At 41.3% G+C, this 26,650-nt stretch overlaps 1 protein-coding gene across 2 annotated transcripts; it reads right to left on the reverse strand.

The window, feature by feature from the left end:
- Window positions 1-8,223: 8,223 nt before the first annotated feature.
- Window positions 8,224-25,951, reverse strand: cdc42 (cell division cycle 42). Of its 2 annotated transcripts, none has more exons than XM_050037316.1 (6): window positions 25,858-25,951; window positions 18,352-18,492; window positions 16,811-16,883; window positions 16,216-16,325; window positions 15,598-15,795; window positions 8,224-10,081 (listed from the first exon to the last, which is right to left on the reverse strand). In XM_050037316.1, the coding sequence occupies exons 2-6, from the start codon at window positions 18,454-18,456 to the stop codon at window positions 9,992-9,994; spliced, it is 576 nt and encodes a 191-aa protein (XP_049893273.1). In that variant the 5' UTR covers window positions 18,457-18,492; window positions 25,858-25,951; the 3' UTR covers window positions 8,224-9,991. The 2 variants fall into 2 exon arrangements, with proteins under 2 accessions (XP_049893273.1, XP_049893272.1); XM_050037315.1 differs by lacking the exons at window positions 8,224-10,081; window positions 25,858-25,951 and adding exons at window positions 11,606-13,495; window positions 25,426-25,578.
- Between the last annotated feature and the right edge of the window lie 699 nt (window positions 25,952-26,650).

The following is a 26,650-nucleotide window of genomic DNA, read 5'->3' on the forward strand; positions in this document are numbered from 1 at the left end:
GATATCCTCACTCACAGCAGTGCCAGTTTGGGGAGACAGCAACCACTACTGAAATAATTACATCAACACTTTAGAAGATAATCATCTGGCATCTGATGATCCCTGCTCCAAAACTGGTTATACATATATCATGGCATTAAAATAAGAGAAACAAATCGGAACATTGTCTAGAATATCATTGATCGATTTCAGTGTCAGGCTGGAGCACTGGAGGAATCATCAGGGCCCAGACACATCGAACTGACATCAGTGAACTAGTAGCGATAAATCGGTTAAGATTCTCAGTCATCCAGGTCATGGTAATCATAAGTGCTATATCGTAGGCAACCGGACTTGCTTGCATTTCTTGAAGACGTTTCGCCTCTCATCCAAGAGGCTTCTTCAGTTCTAAATGACCGGTTGCGTACCAGTCATTTAGAACTGAAGAAGCCTCTTGGATGAGAGGCAAGGGCCAACTTGTGCCAAGAGTGCAGGACACACTGCAAAAACTAAAGTGACAGACACTCACCGACAGCCCGACATTGGCCAACAGTCGACTTGGTGTGTCTGGGGCCTACTGTAATCAGCAGAATCTGCTCTCACCCTGACTCAGACAGTTCTTTATCTTGTGTAAATGCTTTTATCAGATAGGACTAAAGCTCAAACTCTGCATATACACAGACACGGAAGCTTGCAGTATGGACTCTGCAGTGCACCTGCCTTTGTCTTATACATGAAACTGTACATTTAATGAGCAGGGTTTGTTTAGACTTGCTCAGAAAGACTTGAGATTTACCTTTGACTTCAAAAGATGGAAATCAACTCTGGGTTAAATGGTGAACGGAAAGATGTTTTAATTTCTGAGACATTTACAGTGAAATCTAAGCAGGTCTGTTTTCCACATCTATCCATACAAACTCACTGAGCTTTTGATTGCAGTGAATTCCGAGTGCTCATCTCGAGGCCACTCAGGCAACATTTTATCCCGGCATGGACAGATCAGATAAGGACGGATCAGTCGGGAGGAGTGAAAGTGATGACACGCACACACATGGTGGATCAGGCTGTTGATGAGGGCTTTAGCTGCCACAGCTTCATCTCTGGATGCTGGTACGGAGGATCACTGTGAGCTTACCTCTCCACACACACACTCTCTAGCGACGGTTATAGCTGTGTGTCTGTCATCGGGAAGATTTCAGCTGAACTGCAAAGAACTTTCCCTCAACACCTGGACACTAAACAGACACACACACCTGAACATATGTGTCTATGTAGGTGTGTGTATGCGGGTGAGAGGGGTTGAAGTGTGTGTGTTACATGTATCTATTTGCCAACAGCAACCTGCCGTGTCAAAATAATCCTTGCAGTGACCAGTGGTAGCGTCACTTCATGGTCGACTCACACAAAACACACAACCACCTCAGGTTATTGTAGGATACACAAACACACACACACACACACACACACACACACACACACACACAGCTGTTTTACACAATGGAAAAAGTCATCAAGATGAGTATAACGATCAGGTAAGCTCACACATCTTGACTTCGAATATAAATTTTATGCAGCATTCCCTGAATCATATTCATATGTCATTATCCCATTGTTCTTTAATCTCCACAGACGCAGTTTATCTTAAGAAATGAATGTTGTTCTTACAGTATATCTGCCTGGCCCCAAAATTTAAGATGACACAACCCCGATAGTGTAATAAGAAACAATGAACACAATCTCTCATGTTGTGCTGTTATTAGGAAGAATACAAAAATGAATTTGCTACACATACCCATAGCGATAGACATTTATGTTACAATCATCTCAAAAGTGCAGAATTGTGATAGGGCATGGTCACACATGCACATCGTTAACAGTGGCAAATATTTTCCTCCCGTTCACCTCCATTTAGTGAGAGCAAAAAGGTGAATAAAAAATTGGTGGCAAAGCAAATTTGCATTGGCAATGATTGTTGCCTTGTCTAACCAGCCCATATGCAATAATATTGTCCTTGAAAACTACAAACAGCCCCACATGAGAGATGCTCATGTGAGATGCTGCCTGGCTGGCCTTGATGCAGGGATCAGGCATAGAACATAAAAATATAGAAATTGTACCAGTAACATCATATTTCATAGTATTTATTAGCAAGCTAGCTTCCCATGTCTGTCACACCTGCCACTGCATTCTTGCTACATACTCAAAAACATTTATATTTCACATGAAATGTATGGTTTTAATTAAAGAAAATAAAGTCAGCTTCGGTTTCTCTATATTTCTTTAAATACTAACTAAACTACGTTGGAATGATCTTTTCACAGAATTAACAAAATGACATATTTTCACCTGTCATAACAGCAGCATAACAACAACAACTTTCAGATATCTGTCTCTATGCCTGTTCAATGGAGGTGAATGAAATGTTGCTGGTTGCTCATAATACTGAAAAATTACATTTAAAAAATTAACAGCAACATCTGTTATTTTTTTAGAAACAATGTAATGTGGATAATACACAAAAATGTCATTGGACCTACTTTCTCAAAAAAAGTTTTAATAAAAACTGATGACAGTGCACAAGGTTATCCAGAGTACCATCATTTCAGGAAAAACAGCTCACATTGCTTTAAGCCCTACAAATGACAGTCAATTCAGCAGAAATCTCTGAGACAGATACCTTAAACCTCGGCTCATAAAACCAAAACTCTCTGAATGACATGAAAAAAATGATTTAAAGTCCTCCTCCACTCAAAAATGTGTTTGTCTTCTGTTTATGTCCCCTAAAATGTCTGACCTTGACTACACTGGCTTGTATCTGTGCAAAGTTTGTCACTAGAGAGGTGTTTTCACTTTCCTCTGCTGTCTGTGCACTTCCCGAAAATCTGACATTGAAATGAACCCCAGGTAAGACAGATTAGGTAAGTTTCTAGTTTCTGTATCGTTTTCGAATACAGGAAACACATATTGACAGGGGAACAGACTTTGTCACAACACCGGCAAAGAAACCTGAAACCAACAGTGATGAGCGGACAGAGAGCAAAGTTAGCGTTAGCATAGTGAAAGTTTTGACAGCACATATGTTAGAGTGTGCACTTTTGGAAAAAAAGTAATTAATTTATAAAAAAAAAATGAATTTAAAGAAAACCTTACCCGGGAGCTTCCTTCCACTATTTCCCAAAAACTCCATCATAGCAAATATTATTGTGTTTCACAACCATTAACGTTGTGTCAGCCACTGCCAGTTAGCCTACAAGCTGAAGCTGAAAACACACTGGCACCTCAATGCGCGTCAAGTGCCCTAGCACACACAGGATGCTGCAGCGTGTCAACGGACATAATGTAACTGATGAAAAGTTATTCCATGTTTAGCCTACTTTTTTTATAATAAAGCTGATCCTACTGTAAATTGTCTATGACTATGGATAAAACCAGCCTGCAGTTAAGTCATCAAAGTGATGAATACCTCCAGGAATCAATGAATTATAGCTAATAATGGATGTATATTATTCTGAAATGAGTCACCCTGTATAATGAGTCGCCTACTTTTACTTTTGGTACTTTAAGCACATGTTGATGCTAATACTTTTGTAGTTTTAATGTACTCAGGTAAGATTTTGAATGCAGGATTTATACTTGTATTTGAGTATTTTTACATTATGTTATTGCTATTTTCAACGAAAGTAACAGATCGGAAAACTTCTTCCACCTCTGCATTAGCTTAAAGTTGTGTGTGGACACCCACAAATTAAATCTGATTTCTCACCTGAACAGTCGATGTCCAGAGCTGTGGCTCGCCAGGCAATATCGTTTTAGCCATTGACCTTGCAATGGAGGGATTGTGTGTTGTATAGCTCCGGATATTTCTCAGTCTTAGTAACTAGTCTCTCCTCATCCATACCTCACACACACTCAAAGGACAGCCAATGAGTTTTTACTTTCCTTGGGGACAGCGACAGCTACAGGTGAAGAAAAAGTCGAGCTGCTACGGAAGCTGGAATGGACCAACAGGAAGTGATTTTAGAGGGGGAAAAAAACAGGCATGGCGAGGCTGGAAATAGAACAGCGGTGCATCCTGGAGCGTTGAGGCGCTTCTAGCAGCCAGTGTGGGGTTGTTCATTGAAAATAGTAGGGGCGTGTATTTTGATGCGCACTATTCGCCACTGCTGTGTTTTGACCTCAACAAGATAACAGACAACATAAACAAATAAAAGATGCCAACTACACTTAGCGTTCTGCTATGTCTTGTAGTTGTCGATTTCGGCGCACAGCAGACTCCTCATCTAAGTCTTGGTCTAACTGAGGCTCAAACATGTATGGCTGAATCCCTCTGACGTTTCCGCTAATGCTAACACTAGCCATCTTGATGCGCACAAATTCTCAATGAGGGCCCCTTTCCAGAGATTTTTTTAACTGTTATGTGGGAAAACTATGTTAAACATTAATTTTAGTTGAAAAGCTGAACTTCCAGCACTGTTGCCTGAAATACAAGCAGCCTTTACAGGAATACATCCATCTGCATGGAGCTTTTCTATTTGAACTTGAACACAGATTGTGATGTGACACTGTAGCCCAGAGATAACTTTCCCCACATGATTTACAATGAGTTAAAAATAAAGATGGCCCCTCTCCATTTCTCTTACTCGTGCACCTCCTCCTACCTGCTGGAGAGCATTTAGAGCAGATAGACTGGGCCAAAGCTGCACCTCTACACCACAGCCAACATCTACATGAAAACCACATTGTGCTCCATGTGTTGGCAGGAGCTCTGGACACTCGAACAGCAGAGACTGTCAAAGGTTCAGCACCGGCACGGCTGAGCAGGCTGCGTCCTACCGCTCGAGCCAGCGTCGGAGATTTATTTTCATGCACACGCATAGCAGCCGTGCCCTCGCACAGTGTATAGCTGACACGTCTGAACACTGATTTACTGCTGAGCTCCGATAAACTGCTTAAATCCTCAGCGTGTTTTTCATCACAAGTCAGTATCTGTGCAGATCATCATAAAATTGTCTCATAAAAGTGGGTGCAGCACACACACACACACACACAGGCAGCTTTCCGCCAGCACTGTGTGTGTTTGTGTGTGTGTCCTCAGTGTCCTGCAAGTTGCCTGGTCATTACATCCCCACCACTGCCTGCTCGTCCCACCCAGTGGAGACACTCGGCCTGGCTGGATGGTGATTGGACGACCCCAGAGGACAAAACATTTGGACTCATTTGTCAAACATGATGAAGACCAATGGAGGCCAGGTGGTGTCTCTCTGCGTTTGTGTGTGTGGACACGGAGGGCTGAGGAGCATGTGTGTGTGTGTGTGTGTGTGTGTGTGTACGCTAATATTTCAGCGGAGAGGAATGCCCTTCGTTCAGCCTGCGTGATAATTAATGGCTGTCAGCGTCTCTTTAGCGGAAGAAGGCGCTGACAGACAGCACTCCAGAAACGCAGGGAATGTGTGAACGCCTAGCAGGGGTGGATGAGGGTGGAGGAGGGAGCTGAGGGTGGGGTGCACATCCCTTCTAACTGCATGTTTCAGATGATCCAGGTCACCAAACCTGGGATATCGCCCTCATTTGCTGTCATTTGAGGAATTTCTGGACATCTGTGTGAGTGTGTTAACTGATCTCTCAACACCAACATCACCAACACACTGTTACATACTGTCTGTGTGCATGTGTGTGGAACTATGGCTTAACACAATCACCAGAAAAATGTTGTCATTGTACATTTCTACAAACCACAGACAATTGCACGTTATTATAAAGCGGATAAGTTGAAACTTTACATTTCAGCAACGCTATGGTTGATGTGAGGTTAGGTTTAAGCACAAAGCACTTGGTTATGGTTAGGAAAAGATCATGTTTGGGAATAAAAAAAACAGATTTGGTGGCACAATCACAGCTGGCAAAGCTGGCGATGTCTCAGTAAAAAAACAACCACTTTCTGTGGCACAGTCTTGGCTGGAAAATCAGTTAAGGGTCGCAAAAAAACACCCACGTTTAGAGGGTAAAAGGTCGCTGGAAAGAGAAATGACTTACACTCAACTGGTTTTGTCGTTTGTTGGTCTTGAACAGTAGTCTGATATGATACGTATGAAACCTACAAATGTAACTTCATGGTTTGCAGAGCGGTACTACAATGCCAACATTTTCTTCTGCCAACTGGGCTGAGCTTGAGAGGCAAAACTAATTCCACTTTATCAACAGGTAAAAGGAGAGACAGAGTCCGAACATCTTTACAGTCCTTCACAAAGGGATGGAAAGTGTGTCTTTGACTTGGCCCACAAACACATTACACACAGTTAAAAAAAATTACCACAAAAAGCAGCTTAAATTGCTTTCTTAAATCAAATGCGAAATCAGTTTTCAGCACATTGACGTCTACTTTTCATCAGTTTAACTTTAAACAGGATAAAAGCATTCACCTGAGAGAAAAAACAAATCTGCTCTGGAATCTGAATTAATGAGATAATAATCTCATAAATTCTTGTTTTCTGAATTAACAATATTAATATCTTGTCAATTACATAAAATAAATCAAATAATGGATATAGCCATCCTCTGATTTGTTGACTCCTGTTTTGAATCCTCAAGTTTGACATGTTAGCTGTCGCCATCTTGGATTTTTGGAGCCAGAAGTTTCCATATTTGGATTAGATAGTGGAGCTAACGCTAACGCTAGCTACTAGCTTGGTTAGCACAGTGCATTTACAGGTATAGTTAACTGTGACATTGCTAATGCTAATTTGAACCCGTGAAAAAAAAAAAAAAGGCTTACAACCATTTAAACAAAACGTACTTACTGGATAAACTGAATGACCAACTCTTTAGAGGGTCTTTTTGTACAACCAGAGGCTGAACAAGACTTTTGTAGGCAACCAAAATGTTACAATTAATTTTCATGGCCCTTAGACTGTTTCACCCACTGTCAACAACTTAACCAGTAAATTATTACATATTTATTCCACTGTTCACTGCTGACTGGATACAATAATCTGTGCAATAATTAACAGTGTTATTACTCTGTGCAATAATTTAACTTTACCTTTACTGTATATATTGTTTATTATCTATTTTCGCCACTGTAACTATCTGTGTATATTTGATAGTTACTATATATATTTTTGCACTATACAATATATCTTTCTACTCTTGTAAGGAGCACCTGTACTGCCAACAATTTCCCCACAAGGATCAATAAAGTATCTCTGATTCTGATTCTGTTATGGCTACACATATACTCCATTTTTTTTATTGATTATTTTTGGTTGGACATTTTGCCATAGATAAGTTATAACTTGTCATGAACATTGTTGTGATCATTACACCAACAGACCATAATGATTTATCTGCAAACAGCATGGTATCAACATTGTCATTATAAATATTACCAAGCAAGCCATTTATGTCTAAAAGTTAGTTTATGTGTGGGGCTGACTGAAATACATCTTGGTCACGATTCAGCTATCAACAAGCTGCACTTTGGCAGTTTGGGGTTAAAGGACAGTTCCAGATTCATTTTATGCAGCTTTGGAAAAGCCATTATACATGTTGGCACTGCCTGTATGGACCTCTGCAGACCTGTTAATGATTCAGCCTCTATAAAGTATCACTTTAAGTCTATTATACTACTGTTTCACATTTAATAAGTAGCACTTTCATATATTAATATTCAGTATTTTGCACCAGTGTCATTGCCTTTCTCCATTTTGTTTCATACATTTTAAAAATCTTCATGGGTGGTTTGAGTTTCATCTTACCTCTGTGGGTGATGTGCACACACAACCCCAGTGTCAACATCCAATTATCAGTTTTTAAAGTGGAAATAAATGCAGGCCAGTGGATTGTGAATAGCAGCAGCAGTGTATGTGTGTCTGTGACCAAAAGAGGGGCACCAACATCAGGGGCAATTACGTTTGGGTGGACAGCACCTTCTGCTGGCTGAACGTGACACAACAGGCTCGTGCAGCTGTGATGAACACTAACAGCTAAACAGTAGACAAACTGGATGTAGAGATCCCAGTTGCCTTAACAAATGTAGCCTGCTACCTTAACATGGCACATGGTCCACCACTTTGTTGGTCTGATGTCTGATGTTGAAGGATGACAAAAGATCTCCCTTGACACTATTCAAACATGAGCTAGCATACAACACAATCGTGATAACTGAAAACTATTGTTAGGTGGACAGGTCATTCTGTTGTTCACCAGTCACAATAAAAACCAAAAAGAATGGCAAGGTAGAAGTGGTAAAGGCAATTAAGGTATAAGTTTAATATTTTTTAAAAGAATGCATATACAAAGAACAAAGACTTTAGACAGAGCATTTGGTTTTGCACCAAAACAACAACAGGTTATAATAATTATACTGACTTGGGCTGGAAATCAACCCAACTCTAAGCCACCAGTAAAGAAAAACAAGAACCAACCAATCACAAACAATCTTAACCAAACAGTCTCTCTGCCATTGGAGGTTTTTATTCAACTAAACCAATCAGAGCTTTTCTTGGTATAAACTGGCAGGGAAGAGTTCAGATGGGTTCCGACCCCTAAATGTAAAAGGAGTGAAAGTAACCTTCTTTTTATATATTTATATATATAAAATAAAAAAAAAAACAGCACAAACAGAAATAATGAAGAAAACAAAATATTTTGGTAAAAACACCTGGAGCCTACATCAACATTGTGTGCCAGCTTACATTATAATTACATCTGTTAAACCTATCATTTAGAACAGAGACCAAGGCTCAGCTACACGCAGCAGCGTACAGTTAGAGCGCGTACAGCAGAGCGGACAGCCCTCAGCTCCTCAGACGAATCAAAAACACATCAGGAAGGCACCAAATTCTGACCTGGCACAGAATTGTGGTGGAAATTCATGTTCATTGATCAGTTGTCTAAGTACAGTTCTCCAGATTTGGCTGCCAGTGCACGCCAAGGAACACTTGGTTTACGTGGCTGTCTCTGCTGTACCCGCTCTGAGTGTACAGTGATGACAATGTTAAAACATTTCCCCCCTTGGTCCCTGGCAACGCGTAAAGAACACACCGCTTGTTCTGCTAACACTGTTTAAGTTCCCTGCATCTAGAAGGCCAATTCCTGCGGTCGACAAGTGGACCCGTTACTACTGGATGCCCTTAGCTCTTCAAGTTATTACCACACTCCAAAATGGACTGCGACTCTGCGCTGTGAACGTCCACACTAAGAGGACTGGATACTAGATGGCAATATTTGCTGATTCAATTTCCTCGGTGAGAGCTGTGTGGAGTTTTACTTGTATTGCTCTGAATTACTGATCCCTGTCGGATCTACACGGTCTCCTTAGTGGTTAAGAGCGCGTCTGTCTGGAACATGGAATAAATATCTCAGACTCGTGTTGGAGGAGAAAAGGGGTGTTGGCAAACAAACAAAACAACACTACTTTGTTAGCAATTCTTCTGGTAGTGCTGAGAAAGAAGGTAGGGATCGGCCGATGACTGTGCTCGTCAACAGAGGGGACGGGACCAGCAGCATGAGCAGCCACCAATCAGGTGGCTGGGAGGGGCTGGGGCGGGGCTTATATCCATGAAAACTTTACATTGGCTGAGGACGTCTAAAAGTTGATTAGGCCACAACACTGACTGAATCCAAATCAATCTATCAAAAGCTCCACAGAATGAGTTCTACTTGTACGTAAGCTTGGTGTCTGGATCCCCGTTGGAGGCTACGCCACCCTGCCCGGAGCCCACAGCAGCCTGTTGGCGAGGTTAGGTTGATCTTCTGTCCCAAACTCAAGACTTAAGGGTGAAGCTTCTTATTATTGCAGAGAATTATCTGAAACATTGTAGGCTGTTTTCTGTCTAGTCTTCTCTGTGGAGGACAATGCTGTCAACCAACCTTAGCAGAGCGAGGGAAAGGGGTGTGGTGGCAGGGAGGGTGTATGTGTGTGTGTGTGTGTATGAGTGTCTGTGTGTATGAGTGTGTGTATTTAAGATGTATGTATGCGTTATGTGTGTATGCTTGAAAAAGGAGGAGCCTCTCATAGCAGCACACATTTGCGTTTCTTCTTGGGCTCTGGAGGCTCCAGTGCAGCCAATATCGCCTCATCAAACACATTCTTTAGGCCTTTCTGTGAACACAAACACACAAACGCACAGGCTCAATGAGGGGGCAACGCAAACACACACAGGTCAATTAAAAGGGTAGGGAAAGGGGAAACACAATAGCAGCTTAAACAGAGGGAAAATAACTGGGTGAAAACAAAGCAGCATTAAACATCTTTAGGACAGTGACTACTTTTACACGCACAAAATATTCAGTTTTTTGCCCTTATTTCGCAAAAAGACAAAATTCCTTCAAAGCTGTTTGCATTTAGCTGTGCATACTCAGATTCATGTGCCCTAACACTTCATTCATCACGTCAAAATATGGAAAACTGGAATGGCTGGAACTTCTTGTGCCATTGTTGTCATTGACTGATTGTTTTTCCCACTGGTGGTGGACATGATCGACTGTGCAAACACAACCTCCCTGTTTTATTCCTGCAACCATTTTCTTAATAAGGTCAATGTAGTGATATTTGTGCATATCCAAAAACCTGTTCATATCCAAGTCTTTCAAACGGTTTAAAAGTAGGTGTGTTTCTCCTTCTGACTAGAAACATGGGCTTTTCTTTTAGGCATGTATCTCTACCCCAGCCTTACAAACTGTTGGCTAGTTGGTTTGTGTACAACGTATCCATGACACACACAGAGCTGACTGTAAACAGGAAAGATGCTGTGTGTCGCAAACAGATGAAAAAACCTCTATTCAAACGCATATTCAGAATGTGCTGTAAACATGTCCCGTAACCAACACAATCTCGCGCATTCCGCATCTTATTCAGGAAATGGCGAGTTCGGGAAAAGGCCTACTTTGGAATATCCAAACAGATTATGCTGTTTACATGACCCGTATTAATTTCAGAATACTGTCAAATTCAGAATATTTGTGTGCATGTAAGCATAGTCACTGTAATGTGAGAGTGCTGTTGGGGACAAAAAAAATTAACAAATATGTAAATTATTTCAAGAGGATCGGATCAGATCTGCAACAAAAACACAAGAGAACGTTCTGCTTTCCTATAAATGTGATTAGTAGTGTGAGCCACATCAGGGAGTAAGTGTCAACAACACAAATCACATGCATGTCTGAGTGCAAAATGTAGCTGAAACCAAAGGCAAGTCAAACAAGAAAAGTGGAGGAAAAAGGCAGCATAACCTCTGACGCTACAACACAAAAATGGAATGTGAGCATTTCCATTCCACACCCCCTGTTTTTCTTCATCAGCTCTGCTCTTCAGATTAAAATCGCTGACTGACCCACGACAAGAGGCCGTTCAGATTCAACATATTTAATCTGGGTCCACAAACTGGGTCTACTCTCAGCCTCAGAAGTGAATGTTTCTTTTCTCTTTGTATTTGCCCTGGAGCCAAGCTGCTTACACCATGAGCCTGGTCATGTGAAGTAACCAGAGCTGCTCTGACACAGTGCTGCACTATACAGTAAACCAGTAAGCACCCCCGGTGTTGCTTCACTCAGTTGACAAACCCTACTAAAATCTTCTCTGATAGAGCACTGGGAAAGAAGGGAGCCAGAGAGGAAAGCAAGTTCATTTGTCCTTTATTATTTCATTTCACAGGTCATTTCACACAATTATAGCTTTTTAATTATCTGTGGCACATGTCTCATATATAGAGAAAATTGGGCCAAACACGTAAGCAAGGAAGCATTTTTAGAAGATTACAACCATGACACATCAAGTGTAGCTTCACTATAAACCATCATGAGACCATGACAGTACTGTCTGACCATGGGGCAGAACCATCATGGGGCTTTTTATCAGCATGGTCACACTGACAAACTGGCCCAAAACTCTCTATACATGACATGAGTAATTAAAAGCCCTACATGTAACCATAGTCAGACTCCAAGGTCTGTTTAATCAAACATCAGTAGTACATTAGTACAAAAAATACATTAGCATTAGAAATGGAAGCTCTGTTTAGTGTTGAGATCAATCTCAGTGTGGAGCCATGTGAAGCCTCCGCCCTCACTTCAGTCCAAACCCTCCCCACATTAACTACTACTACAGGATAGAGGGGGGGGAAGACTAACTAAAACAATGGCTGCATCCCAAATGACATCCTACATCCTCTGTAAGATGTCGCTCCACTGTTGGCCAGGGGCCACATTAGGGCTGGGCGGTAATTCGACTTATTAAGATATAGATATATTATAAAACAAAATATAAGACAAGACAGTAGCATTTATGTTGATATAGTTTGATGCTGCGTTACACAACCAGTTTCTTCATAAGGTCGTACCAGTGTTTGCATCTCTCCTCTCTAACACACCACGCAACCCTGCCCCCACTCTCTTCACGCAAACCTGGCGTGTGTGTGAGTGAGGTGACTCAATAGCTATTCTATTTGGTAGCTGTTGTCTGTCAAGCAGTGGTCAGACAGAGATGACATCTGGATGCGGGTCACAGATGTGTTTATAAAAATGCAGCGCAGTGACAAAACAGACACTTCATACAGACGTAACACAAAGTTTCTCTCTGTCCATGCTACGTGTATAAATAATAACAAATGAAGAAATTTGAAACAATGTCGGCATTTTTAAGTACTATATTAATTTGAAAGGTCATGTAAAATGACTTAAAACTCCCTCTAACAGAATCTGAACAGTCTCAAACTATGCTGGATTCACTTGACACCTTTACACTCATCCTTTGGGCTAGGTATCTATACTCCATACATTTAAGGTATCGACCGAAATAAAGAGGGAAACCCTGTCTTTGCATTTTATTTTGATCAGTCTGTTGTAATGAAAGTGCTTGTTACATGTTACACATGACTTTGACTTACAACTGAACAGTTAGCCCACTTTGTAGGAAACACAGAGATGTGTGTTGTGGATCGGCGTTCAGCCTAAAACTACCGAGGTATGATCTTTAGTCCGTATCGCCCAGCCCTAGGTCACGTCAATAAGCACTGGGCCAACGAAGAAAAACTAGGAATGATACAGTAGTGAAGTGCAGGATTTATGATGCAAAATTAAGCTTTCATAAAACACTCCAGAGGAAAGATATGAAGTACATTAACACACCAACCAAACAGACTGTCAGCAGTTACAGGTTAGAAAAGGCAACAAGTAAAGTCAATGAAGTGTAGAAAGGCCAACATGAGTCAGTGAATCAGGCCATGAAACAAAGATTAGTTACAATGCACTCTGACTGATGGACTGGTTAGTCAGATGGCTGGGATTGGTCTAGATTTCAAAAGCAGCACATGTAAATACATGGAGAGAAGGAAGGAGAGGAAAGGACAGAGATGGGGTAGAGAAATGAAAAATGAAGAGGATAATGTCAATCAGAGGAGGAAGAGATGAGAGCAGCGGCACAGAGTGTTCAAAATATACAGCATTTCCTCTTTCTCTGCGTCTCAGGCGGCTCTAGGGCAGCTAGGATAGCTTCGTCAAATACATTCTTCAGCCCTCGCTACAATGACAGGAGAGGGAAGAGAACAAGAGCACAATTAGCACAGCAAACACAGAGCGAGATAGACGGGAGAGGAGGTAAGAGGAACATGGCAGAACAAGGAGGAAAGTATAGGTGTGAAATACAAAGAAGGTATGAGTTGCAGGGCGTCTGTGTGAAGGAGATGCATAGCACAAAGATGACAGTGTTGAGATGAAGGCAGTCGCTGCGTAGTTGACTGTGCAGTGCTGAGATCCCCAACAGGAAACAGGATATTACATCAACAGCTATGCAACAGTTGTGCCAAGGAGGGGGGAGGAGGAGGAAGGAAGGGGCAGAGCAGAGAGGTGGGGACTCCGCCTCAACTCCATCAACACTATTGTTCTCTGCCTGAGTGAGGCCTAGCTCATCTGTTCTCCTATGAGTCATGTTCCCTCTGCTTGCTTTCCTCCTCAAGTTTCCAGCAGTGATGCACCACAGCCAACACAAGTACTCAGGATTGATTAAGTAGATAAATGCACAAAAGCACAGACTGATTTATTAATCTGAAAATCTAACACAAGTACTGACTGCCACAGTATTAAACCTAATATTGAGTTTAAGACATGGTAATTCATGCCATCTACTCTTGGTATTATTTAAAGACTTCCCCTAAAAGCATATAATTAGTTTGATCTAATCACACACTGGCCATTACAGCTCCAGGACTCAAATTACTGTACTACATGAATAAGTGCATGCAACTTTTAAAATTAGTCGCACTTTTCTTTTTACTGCATTATCTGGTATTCCTCCTTCTTTCTCTGAACTTCCACCACTTCAGATTTTACTTGATCAAAGTCAGTGTCATCCTGAACAGGATTACATTCAAACTTTCAGCAAACCTCTGAAGGAAAACATTGATTTCTTTCCCTATACAGCTATCTATGGTGAAATTACTTTTGGTCACTGTCAGGAACCACTGTGCTCTGTAAAAAATTAGCTCATGGTTTCATTAGGTACATAAATGTGAAAGATTATTGCCAAAATGCGAGTCCTCCTTTGTCTTTTTTGGCTTCTCCAATTACCAGTCTGTAACAGAATGAATAGACGGGCATCAAAATCCAAGCAGCTGGCCTAACAGGGTTTTCGCAAACAGTGGTTCGCTTGACTGCTGTGTCTTACAGTGATGCTTTTACTCTGTGCTGCTCTGTCTTGTCTTTTTTCTCTTTGCAGTGTAATCAGTTATAAGTTTATTTTTCACCATCTCAGAAAATGGCTGTGTGGCATGTGGAAACTGTCATTTGTATGAGTCTCACTGTCAGTGTGTTGGCAACCCTAAACAGTTTTGTGCACCAGTGCATTAACAGCTGACAATTACATGCACAGTTCAGATTTTCCATGCACTACAGTGCATGTGGTATTTTGAGCCCTGAATTTTCATTAAAAGGTTTGCCTGCACAACCACAGCCACTCTCCCAAAAAACATAGCTTCTCTATTTGACTTCACAAACCGCAGCATTTTCACGTTAGAAGACATGTTGCTCCCAAAGAAAAACTGAAGCTATTTTGTAAAGTTATTGATATCTTAACATTTTGTCACACACTGTCCTTCAAAGCTGCACTGTGTCCATTCTCAAATTATAGACACAAGCAGTACACTTTTTACTCCAGGTATAGGAAGCAGATCTGAGGACACGGCCAAAGGTCACGTTGTACTGGGAGACTCCCAGGAAAAAGGTGCACAAGACCAGATTAGTGTCCCTCTCGCTGGACTTCTGTGGTGGAGAGGCTTGTAGGAAACACCTTGCCTGACCCTCCTTACTAGAAACCCTGGGAAACACCACTCTCAGCTAAAGGCAGATAGCTTACAGGACCCAGGATGCACTGCGGTCTTAGGCAAGGTTTTTAAGCAATATGAACAATGTCTAATAATTTATAATTAGTAATACCACCGAGCTCATAAGAACAGTGACTGAAACCAAACTGGCATGCAGAATAAAACCCATCAACCAGAGCGTGCACAGGCCAGGGGGGTGTGGTCATGTTCCTCTTTCCTCCTTTTTCTTAGTTCTTGCTATCAAGGTGTGGATCATGTGTGCCAAGAGTGTATGTATGTGTGACTGTATATTTATATATATTACCTGCGTGAGGGCTGAGCACTCCACATATTTCACAGCCTTGAGGTCTCTTGCCAGCTTCTCGGCTGTCTCCGGAGTGATGGGCTTTTGCTTGTTCTTGGCCAGCTTCTCTATAGTGGATGGGTCATCTCGCAAGTCAATCTGAGTCCCAACTAGCAGGAAGGGGGTCTTTGGACAGTGGTGGGTGATCTCTGGAACCCACTGTATACACAAAAACAGGGTTATGCGACGGTCAACACACTGCATCACAAGCATTTAACATTTTACTGTAAATTAGTGGATACCTGTTTAAAATAGGATGGGGACAGGTAGCCAACTAGATTGTTTCTGCTTACATTGAATCAAAATTGATTGGTCACTGACCAGCTCCTACAACACAATCTGCACAGCAACTGATAAAATAAAGGCCCTGTGCTAAACTTGTCAAAATAAAAAAAAAGGCTGCAAATGACAAATCACAAGTCTGTGATTATTTTAAAATATCTATCTCACTGTTTATTCATTAACTGAGTATTTTAGGATATTTCAAAAAAACAAACAAACAAAAAAAACCCCCATATTTCACAAGAGACTGGGAAAAAGACCAGTCGCAAGAAAATAAAAAGGAAGGGCTTGACTTGCCTTTTCTTTGACGTTTTCAAAGGAGGAGGGGGACACGACGGAGAAACAGACGAGGAAGACATCTGTCTGGGGATAACTCAAAGGTCTTAACCTATCGTAGTCTTCCTGACCTGGAGAAACACCATAAAAAATGTTTAACTCACACAGTCTGGGCATCATTACCAGCAGTGACACAATGAACAAAGCAGGGTATCTCTGTTGGTAGAACCAGGCACGGCACCAAAAAACAGGGCATCCTCAGTGTTAAGTTTAAGAGCCATCAAACACACCCAGGGTTGGAAATTGCATTTTTTTTTGTCCCTCTGCCACTGTGGCTGTTGGATTCCAAAATCTACCAGCCACTTAAATAGATTACCATTGTTTTTTGGCTGGTGAGTAAAGCAAATCCCTGCACACCCTACATTTACAAAAGTTAGCATGTGGGTGGAAAGTGAAGGAAGACAACTTTTTCTATGATTTCCATTCAACATCACAGAAACACTTCACAGTACAAAATGTATAAAATGACAATGGCTTAATCAGTTATAGTTACATAAGCTGGATACACTGGAATAATAGCACTACACAAGTGATGGTTGGTATTGGAAAGACGTACCTGCTGTATCAAACAAGCCCAGAGTGTAGGGCTCTCCTCCAATCATTACAGTTACAGCATAATTATCAAACACCTACGAAACACAAACCAAAACCAACAGTTAGCTCATTTGCTTAATAGTGAATTATGTATATATTTTATCACCACTGGAGTCTAGAGATATGTTGAAAATAATATAAGTACTTTCACATTCAATATCTTTTAAACTGATCATCTTCATGCATCAGGTTCTAACTGACACAACTCAAACTGTTTCAGGTAGCTGCGTTCACATACAAACTTTAATCGAGCAGCAGGAGGTCAACAGTGGTTTGCTACTTCAAAGTACAACAGAGAAAATAGGACAGAGCAGCATGTGATCTGGAAGGTTCTTCAAACTCGTAAATAAAATAATCAGTTAGCCTGTTTATATCTGCTATTAACATGCCTATGGGGTGATCACATGTGGACCAGCACTAAATGTAATTTTTTAATTTTAATTTTTTTTTAACTTTTTAAATGTAAGTGTAAACAACCATCAAAACCCATTATGATCTGATTAATCAAACTATTTGGCAAGGTGGTCTGGGATGCATTTGATGACACATCTTCTCTAATGTGAACACTAACGCCTCCTGATGCATCCCTGACAAGGACGTCATTATTGCAGGATGTGATGGTTGTTTTGGTTGCCCTATGGAAGGAGAAATATTGAATTCTGCTGCACGCTAGCAAACAACAAGCATGAGTAAATATAATAACTGTGTGTGGGGCCACTTCGCTTTCTAGCATAAGTGACTTAGGCAGTAACAAAATCTGAACACAAGCAGTCAGCATGATAGACACAGGTATGAATGGCAATGTGTTATGGCAGTCCACCTGTGTTCGGATCCCGAAACGCATGTTAATACCTGATATAAACAGGCTCTGTGATGCTAACTAAAAAAAGCTGGGGTGACCCATCTTAACACCTGACACACTGCTTGGGCTTTCTTAATTCAGACTTTTCAATTGAGTGTGCATGTACAATGACATGGCCTGTAGTTAGGCTGACAGGCTCAGCTCAGTGTCATTGCAATGTGCAGATGAACAGTGTTTGGCGTCCCTCACGTCGCAAGTGCCCAGATATCCCCACTCATTTGCCGGCAGAGGTCAGCCAGGTGATGCATTTTGTGTCATCGATGACACATTCCACATCACCTGCTAGGATCTGGGCACTTCTTGGCATGGAAGTTCTGGGCACTTGAGGCACAGGGAAAGCTTAACATTATTCATCTGCACACACTGCGTTGATACAGAGCTGGTTAAAAATTGGCAATGTTTCCCTTCAATATTAGTCAATTGGCAGCATGCTAACCAAAGCTAAAAACATATAAACACTATGAAATTGATTAACTCTAAATTAACTCATAACATCAAAATTACATCAGAATTACAAACACAGCTACAAAGGTAGAAAATATTAGGCTCCATGGAAATTAGCATTATCTGCCAACTGTGAGCATGTGGTAACTAAAAGAAAGAACATATTGAGGCCCACAAACGGGCATTAACACACTTACCGTAGGTACATATTCAGAGGGAAACTTGTTTGTGGTGTAAGAGATGAGCAGGCAGGTTTTACCTACAGCACCGTCCCCAACTACAACACACTTGATGGTCTGCATAGCTGTGTTTTACAGTCTTCACTATTCATTCAAGATCTGGAACAGACAAATAAATAGAAAGGAAAGTTAATTAGTTGATCACCAGTGAAGTCACTATGGGCAAAAGGTAACAACTACAGCCTGTAGATTTTTTACCCCGTTTAGCATTCACTCATTTAACCTTATTATTATTATTATAAGTGCCTTGGGAACACCCAGCCTCAAATCTTTGTGGATTACTTAGGTCTGAATTAGCACTTTATTGGCAGCGTCGACATTGTAGCCACTTTTACAGTGCCCGTTTAGAGTGGGACTATCACGCCATTATGCCACGACAGAGTGGTCTTGCCTCTGAACCAGGAATGAAAGTAGTAACAGAGCTGAAACGACTCATCTTCTAAGCAGGCAGTGTGCATGACAGGATCCCAGGTGGCATGGGTGTGAAGTTTTGACAATGTGTTATGATTTTGAAAAGTAGCTGTCAGCACATAGCAGCTAACTAAGAAGATCAGCAGCCAAAAATGTCTGCAAATTGGGAGCACACTGCAGTCGGGGAGCTCCTTACCCTGCAATTGGAGGACAAGATCAGCTGCCATATGACAGGGATGGTAAATGATTGCTTTTGCCACATTATGCCTTTGTTATTGTTTATAAAGCCCTGCCGACGCATATGTTAGATGTCACACTGGTGGCTGACACTACTGTGTTTCATATCAGGCCTGTCATGCCTCTTTCATTGGGTGACTGCAGACTGCAGTGTATAACAGCACACCAGAGCAGAATGAAGCTGTCGTTGCTGGGTTCTGTGTAAAAATGCAAGGGGTGTGTAAAGAAGGGACTTCGTTGAGGGCCTACAGCCCAATCTCTCCGTAAAAAAGGCTTGTTTCGACAGGACGCAGAAGCAGAAGTGCATAGGGGACATTCCAGTTTTCCGGGGGAGACCCTGGAAAGCTCAACACCAGATGGCATTTTGATTACTTGTCAACGAGAAACTGTTGGTAAGAGCATTTTTCAACATAACTATAAAATGGGACCCTGATCTAAATCTGAAAATTGAGGTGACCAAAGCCCAGAGAAAGAATGTCATTATCTATTTGAAATCGGTATGTTTATGGGGAGATAACCTTGTTCAGTCACAGATTAATAACTGGAGCATCCTGATCAACCACAGGGTCAATGGAAGTGTCCAGATGTCCAAATGAGGTTTTGTAATTTAAAGGATTGAGGGATCGTGTAGACCCACAGCTGGTGACTGTGGGTCTATTTGGGTGACAAATGACACAGTATAAATGTGCTTCACATAGTCATCACACTTTTTTTTGGCTGTGCTGTCACGGTATTCAGAGTGTTTAGATGGAGGAAAACACTGAAGGAAAGAAAAACCAACCAGACTGGGGTTGACTCCCTTGCACTCAATTGCCACAAAACAGATTGGAAATCCAGTCATTACTCGTGTTGGTTTGACACTATAGAGGCGTCAAGAAACAACAGATTATATGAACCTTAACTGATACTTGATAGGGTCTTACATTAACATGTAATAAAGCATGGACAACATGCTCACAACTTGTCAATATCTTAAGGACTGTGTCATGGCAGTCAACTTCAATGCTGCTGGTGGAAAAGGGGATTCATGCTCAATCTCTTCACATAATTGAGCCGAACTGTTTTTTTTTCTCTAGAACAATTCTATTAAAACTCATTTGAGTTGGGAATCTGGAAACTGGACAAAATGAGTACAGTACAGACAGAGTATACTTGTAAGACCATCCTGATTACGTGAGCTCAACATTCTGTTTCACTCTCTGTATCACTCTGGACTTGGTCCCACCCCAAACACTCTCCAGAAATTAAAACCCATTCAGGGCCCATCAGGGATCTGCTGCACAGCTGACAACGTAAGCAGCCAATTAGGGACTGCATTGTAGTTGATGACGTAAAGTGCAGGCCGCATCATGCTGAACAGTAATGGCGGCTCCCCAAGCAACAAGTGCTAACTCTAACTTTAGTTATCACAGCAGTAAGTGAAGTCATTGCAGAAACAGAGTCAGTAACAACAATAAATGAAAGACAGGAGTATGCACTCGCAGAGTTTCTCAGAGGAAGACATTTTCACCATTCTTCTGACTCGATTTGGCAAAAGCTTGATTTATAAAGTAGCTTAGTGATGAAGGAGATGTTCCCCATGGTTTTGTTATGCTAACTGACTTAAAGAGTTTTTTCTGTTAGGGTGAATTCTCCATCTCCCTGAAAGTGTTTGGGGCGACATCGAGTCCAGACTGATACTGAGAGCAAAACAGAATGTTGAGCTCATGTTATAAGGATGGTCTTACCATGTTACAGATAGAGTACTCTAAAAGGAGTTGTGTTGAAACTACGACCAAGCGATGATTACACAACAGTTGTCAGAATCCAAACAGCAACACTGTCATTAAAGGTTGCCTGTTTAGCTGCAAGTCAGCAATCAAGATCCCACATCCGCCAGAGGGAGGACAACAATGCCTACAAGAAATCCTTTGACTGATCACAGTCGGAGGAGCACAGGTGTTACTTGTACATTTACGATGGCTCTGCTCTATTCATGCGTATGCCATGACAGTGTGACAGTGAGCCAGTGTGAACAACACCAGGACTCTGAGACTCATGCAGCTGCACTAAATTCAGCTAAAGCTGAAATACTCAAACCAGCTGCTTTACTTTGAATTGTACACTGAATGTCTTTGGGTTTTGGCCTGTGGGGCATATTGAGCATTTTTCACTACTTTTTGACATTTTATAGACCAAATGCTTGGACTAATTGGGTAAATACTTGGCAGATTGATAATAATTAGTTGCAACCCATTGATTTTATTATTCACACCTGCGCTTTTCCTGCAGTCACATGACAAAATGCCTTCAATGAAAAGGGCCTTTGCGATGTGTAAAATAATAATAAAGGTTGGCCTTGAATCTGAGAACATCGTGATGCACGGTGATGCATTGTGCATTTAGAGAAAACAGGCTATATGCAGTATGTGGACCACAGTATTCCCGTTTCTCTTCCACAAGTTACAGTATGTCAGTGCCAAGCCACTGCAGAGCTCTGCACCACTGTGTGGGGGTGGGGGTGTCACTGAGTAAAGCAAGAGGGACAAAGCTGCAGACGCCAAATGTTACGGTGTGAACATGGTTTAACAAAGGAACAGAACACAGGTGGATGTCCTGCAGAAACACAGAGAATACGATGGCGCAGATTCCTTCAGCATACTAATAAAGCCTTTGCAATATAGCTGTTATGTTAGATTAGTGAAAGAACAGTTAGTTGCACTGGCGATCTCTGTTACAGCCATATAACAATACATCTACCTTTATACTGTATTTGTTTAATGGAAAGGACAGACCAAAGTGGTCTGAAATTTGAGGCTGATTACACATCTGTAGTTGAATCAAATTACAATTTAGATCTTGTCAACATGAGTGTGTCATCCTGCTGTAGAGCACACTGATTTCTTTCCCAATATTTTCCAGGTAGGAGCTGGGAGAGGAAGCCAAGGGGCATTTCCTACCCCTACTTCATACAAGTCTGTACTTTAAGGTCTATTTTCAATGTAATCAAACCAGTGCAAGCTATAGAAACATTTCTCCAATACCGCTGGACACATTTTGATACCAAAAATATTTTTTCCATATCTTATGTCACCCTACAAAAACATTTTCCATATTAAGCACAAGGCAAAAAAATAAAAAATAATAATAAGAAGAAACATCTGGTCAAAAATACAAGGTTTTGCTGTACAAGATGTTGAGGTAGAATACTAAAATAAAATATGATTAGAGAGCAGAGGTGCTTCTGGTAAAGGCCAGCTAGCCCTAATCAATTTGTGGAGGCAGCCCAGACTGAGGCACAGACTCAACAGCTTGCAACCTTGACTAAAGGCCAGTTTCTCAGCAAAGACTCAGGAAAGGTTACCCTGACTGCAGACTAAACTTTGTAACTAAAAGTAAAAATACAGATGTGAAAAGGTTAAAGCATGCCACTTTAAAGAATCAATAAAAACGGCACTGCACAGCAGTCTAGGATATTGAGACAAGCTCACTACACTCCAAAGCATAAAAACTATCCATTGGCCAACAATCAGAAAAAGACTGTGTAATATTGATGGGTTCATCTGTCTGTTATGCTGACAGTCGAGTTTTTTTCTTTGCCTCTAAACAAGCCATCAAGGCATTATTAATGTCCATATTGACTGTCTGTCATACTAACATGACCGACTGGTGATGCTAACCCAATTTATTACTCGTGGTGTAAATCACAAGTTTCATCACAATATTATCATAATTATTGATTAAGCTGACTCCTCACCTATTGCTAGCCAGTACCATTGAAAGAGACTGCTGCAAGCTAGCAAGCCCACCTGTGGATGTAGCCTGAAGTCCCTCTGCCTCACTCCTCAACTCAAAGACTACACAGCCAGAAAGTTTGCTGATCCCACAGGGAAGGAGGGGGTGGTCAGGCCACTCCATGGAATACGACAGCAACAGTAGCTTGAAAAACAGCGCTATGGGTAGTTAGAGGAAACCTTTACTGATTTTTAACCAGCTCTGTTTCATTGCAGTGTGTACAGGCAAAAGTACTGCGAAACACACTTAATCTGCACACACTTCGCAAAGTTTCCCTTTAACAGCTGCAGCAACTAGAATTCAGCCAGCAGCTGTTGGTAAAAACAGAACATGGCGGAGGCACGTGTAAACACGACACATAGGGACATAGAGTAGATAGAGGGACATCAAAACCCTACGCCTTGCCTCTAAGAGAGCACAGTAAAGTGGGCAGAGTTCATCACTGTTTTTTTGGCAAGGGTAGTGTTCAAAGTGACTAATCATCTCAATTTGTGCCTTTTCATGGGGTGCCTAGCTATAAGCCATTTATTGCACGCAATGTAACGAGTTGTCTTCACATCGAGCAATGTTTACTTCACCTGACTCTCCTCTCCTGTGCCTGTGTGTGGACAGGCAAAGTGCCACACTTGGAGAAACACAGAGTGGAGTCTGTAAACGATATCAAAATCCAGTTAAGACTCTCACGCTATGCTGAAATGAAGTGAGTGCACATAAGTTATATTTCCAATCAATGCCGCACAGAGGCCCGGAAATGCAAACCACATATTTCCAAAAGAATGAATTTCTGGTGTTATTTTTGACATTTAAAAAGGAATTTTCTGGCCAAGCAGGGTTCTCGTTGTCCTGGCAGCCCACCGGGCCTGTACAATGATAGGGGAAGCATTCATCCAACAGAAAACTTGGTCACCGATTAAACTTTGGGTGCTATGATGAGCAACTGACTCTGCTGCATCATTATGAAATTAGAAGTGAATCTGTTGTTTGTTATCTGAACTTCATTGGCAGATATTATGCTCTGGTGACTTGTGTTGCACATAACCTAAGAATTTGACACCTAGGTGATTAAAATGTAATCAAAGTATTCAAGCAAAACAATCATTAATTGATTACTTTTAGATTAAAATGAAAATTGAAAATCTTAGCAGTACTAGCTTTCTGTTTGAGGGTTAGATATTGCTTTCTTATACCTCAGTGAATAAATTGTGGTCACTTTGCTACCTGGACAGTTAAATAGCCCAGAGCATACTTCAGAGTATGTGTGTTACAAACATGGTTGTAAATTGTGCTCATAACAAGGGGTTCTCCCAAAATGTCTACAGGTAAAGCAGACATTCTTGTTTTGCTCATCTATGTTTAGCAGGGCCTTTACTGGGATGGTATTCAGGTGACGTTCCAACCCACAAAATCGAGTAAAGCTGTGCCTGAGGCAACATCTAATTGTTAAGTAAGGGAAAACCCTGACACAGTCTGGAAGAATCCTTTTGCTACTTTGGCCAATGAATGAACAGCTAGTTTCACTGTATGGTGATCACTGTTACATTCATACAACAGTGTATGAACTTAGGTATCATACTGCCCTGCAGGGCTAACATGGAACAATGTGTGGATAAAGAAAATGTAAAAACGTCCTCTAGTGGGAGAAATTCTAAAATATTTGACTAACTCTCAGCTAAATGCTGCAGTAAGCCGATGGACATGGGCAACAGAGGGTGGCTGCAGCCGCAATAATGCTTCTAGACTTAATCCACGCATTTGTGTTTGTAGGCCAGCTAGCACTCAGAGGGCAGGCCAGCTTAAAGAGTAGTAGTGAAAGCAGCTGACATTCAGTTTAATGTGGCAGTTTACCCACAACTCAAGCTCATTTGAAAACAACTGCATGCAGCAAGACGTTTGGTAAAACTCTCATAAAATCATCTAGTCTGACCAGTCAGCATTTCTATTGAAAAATAAACAATTGTTCTGCCAACCACGGATCCAAACATCACTGCATCCACATAACTTCACGCCTGCATTACATCAGATTTGGTAACATTTCCTCAGCATCCTACTAACTCACTGTTATCTGACACAAAGTTTCAGTGATGCCCTCAAGCAAATACTTCCAGTCGAAAAACCTGGGGCATCTGGTCAACTGAAACTTTACACAGGGAGACTTCAAATCAAAGAGCTAAGTCACAAGTATTTTCGTTAGACGTCGACACAAAATCAGTGACGAGTTCTCCAAATATTCCTTTACGATTACTTTAGTGTCCTCATAATTTATGACACGTCTGACTGTGCGACCACGAGTAGTGACAGAAATTGTTACTATTAGCCTTACGTGTAATTATCGCTAACTACATAACAAGACACTTAAAGATCCCACCTGATAGATTGCTACCACTAAAAGCTCATGTTAGCTTAGATGCCCTCGCTGTTGTATTCTGGCCACATCCCCGGCCTCAATCTGGCCTAATTTCCTGCCGGCTGTTTAAACTAACGACAAACTAACTTACCTGTTTCTCTTTTTACTCAGTCTATATAGCAGACTTTTACCGTAGCACCCAAACATAACGCTAAACAACTATAATCCCTGACCCTGCTTAGATTATAAAAAGTAACGTTACTGACCTGGCGTTAGCGATTGTTACACCTCCTTATTCCGCTCGGTACCAGCTAACCGCGAGCAGCTATTTACATCTTTTTCTATTTACTGCTCTACTCGAAGGCGATAGAAATGTCAAACTCTCACAATACTTAAATCCCCAATGAATCGGATTTGAAATACGGCTGCCTCACGTCACACAGGTTTATTTACGAGCCGGTCCAATATTACAGACTGCCTGTCTGCCTACTTGGCTAACTACTGTCCTCCTCAATTAGCTTGCTAGCTAGCTGGCTCAGCTAACCTTAGCGGATGCTGTTGCTGAATGAGATATCCAATTTGAAAATTACACATCATGTAGCACATCCGTACACCATAGATGATGATGACAATATACAAACTAAAGAACAACCACAAATGTAACCTAATATTGACAAGAAAATGCATTTTTTCCGTACCGTATCCTCTGTTTGTGTCTTTACGCCGGGCGTTGGCAGCTCCGCACTAGGGGCTTCCCAGTCAACAGAACAGGGACACGTCGCGTGCGTGCTGCTGCACTACGTAATTACGTTGGTACATTTCACTACAACCAGGCTGCTTCCCTTTATCTGCGACCAAAACCCCAAAACTAAGCAAACAACCTTCATGACTCAACGGGTAGTCTTTGTTTTCAACATTTAAAAACACTGGTCATTTATAGTAGTCTGAATACAAAGCGTATTATACAATCTGAAAATGAACCATAAATAGTATGGTTTGTAAATAGTTGCCGATGTGACATAGTTGCAAATGTGTTCCACCCACCACGTAGGAAACTTACACCCAGGGATTTGTCCATGTATTTATATTCATCCAATAAAAATGGATCAGAAACATTGAGCTTGAAAATATAACACATATCACATGGGGCCTGTATGTATTCGGGCAAATCTGCAGCCATGCTTCCAGCTGTGATTATTTTTAAGCCTTTTTACACTGTATCAAAAAGTACAATACAACTGCGTCATGTTCCAAAACTCTATATGTAACATTATACGTAAAAGTCCCCCTTTAAAACACAAGCAGGCTCATTAAGTATCTGTGAAGTAAATGTACATTTTTCTTCAATTATGTATGTGGCACTGAGGGTTGACCTACATAGGTACACTGCAATATCGAAGTTTGCCACTAGATGGCCCTGCAGCCCAATGACCCACATACTCCTGCAAACTGAAGTTGAGAAACACTTTGAGAAGTTAAAATACAAACAAC

Source organism: Epinephelus moara, chromosome 24 (assembly GCF_006386435.1).
Source record: "Epinephelus moara isolate mb chromosome 24, YSFRI_EMoa_1.0, whole genome shotgun sequence".
NCBI classification, from domain to species: Eukaryota; Metazoa; Chordata; class Actinopteri; order Perciformes; family Serranidae; genus Epinephelus; species Epinephelus moara.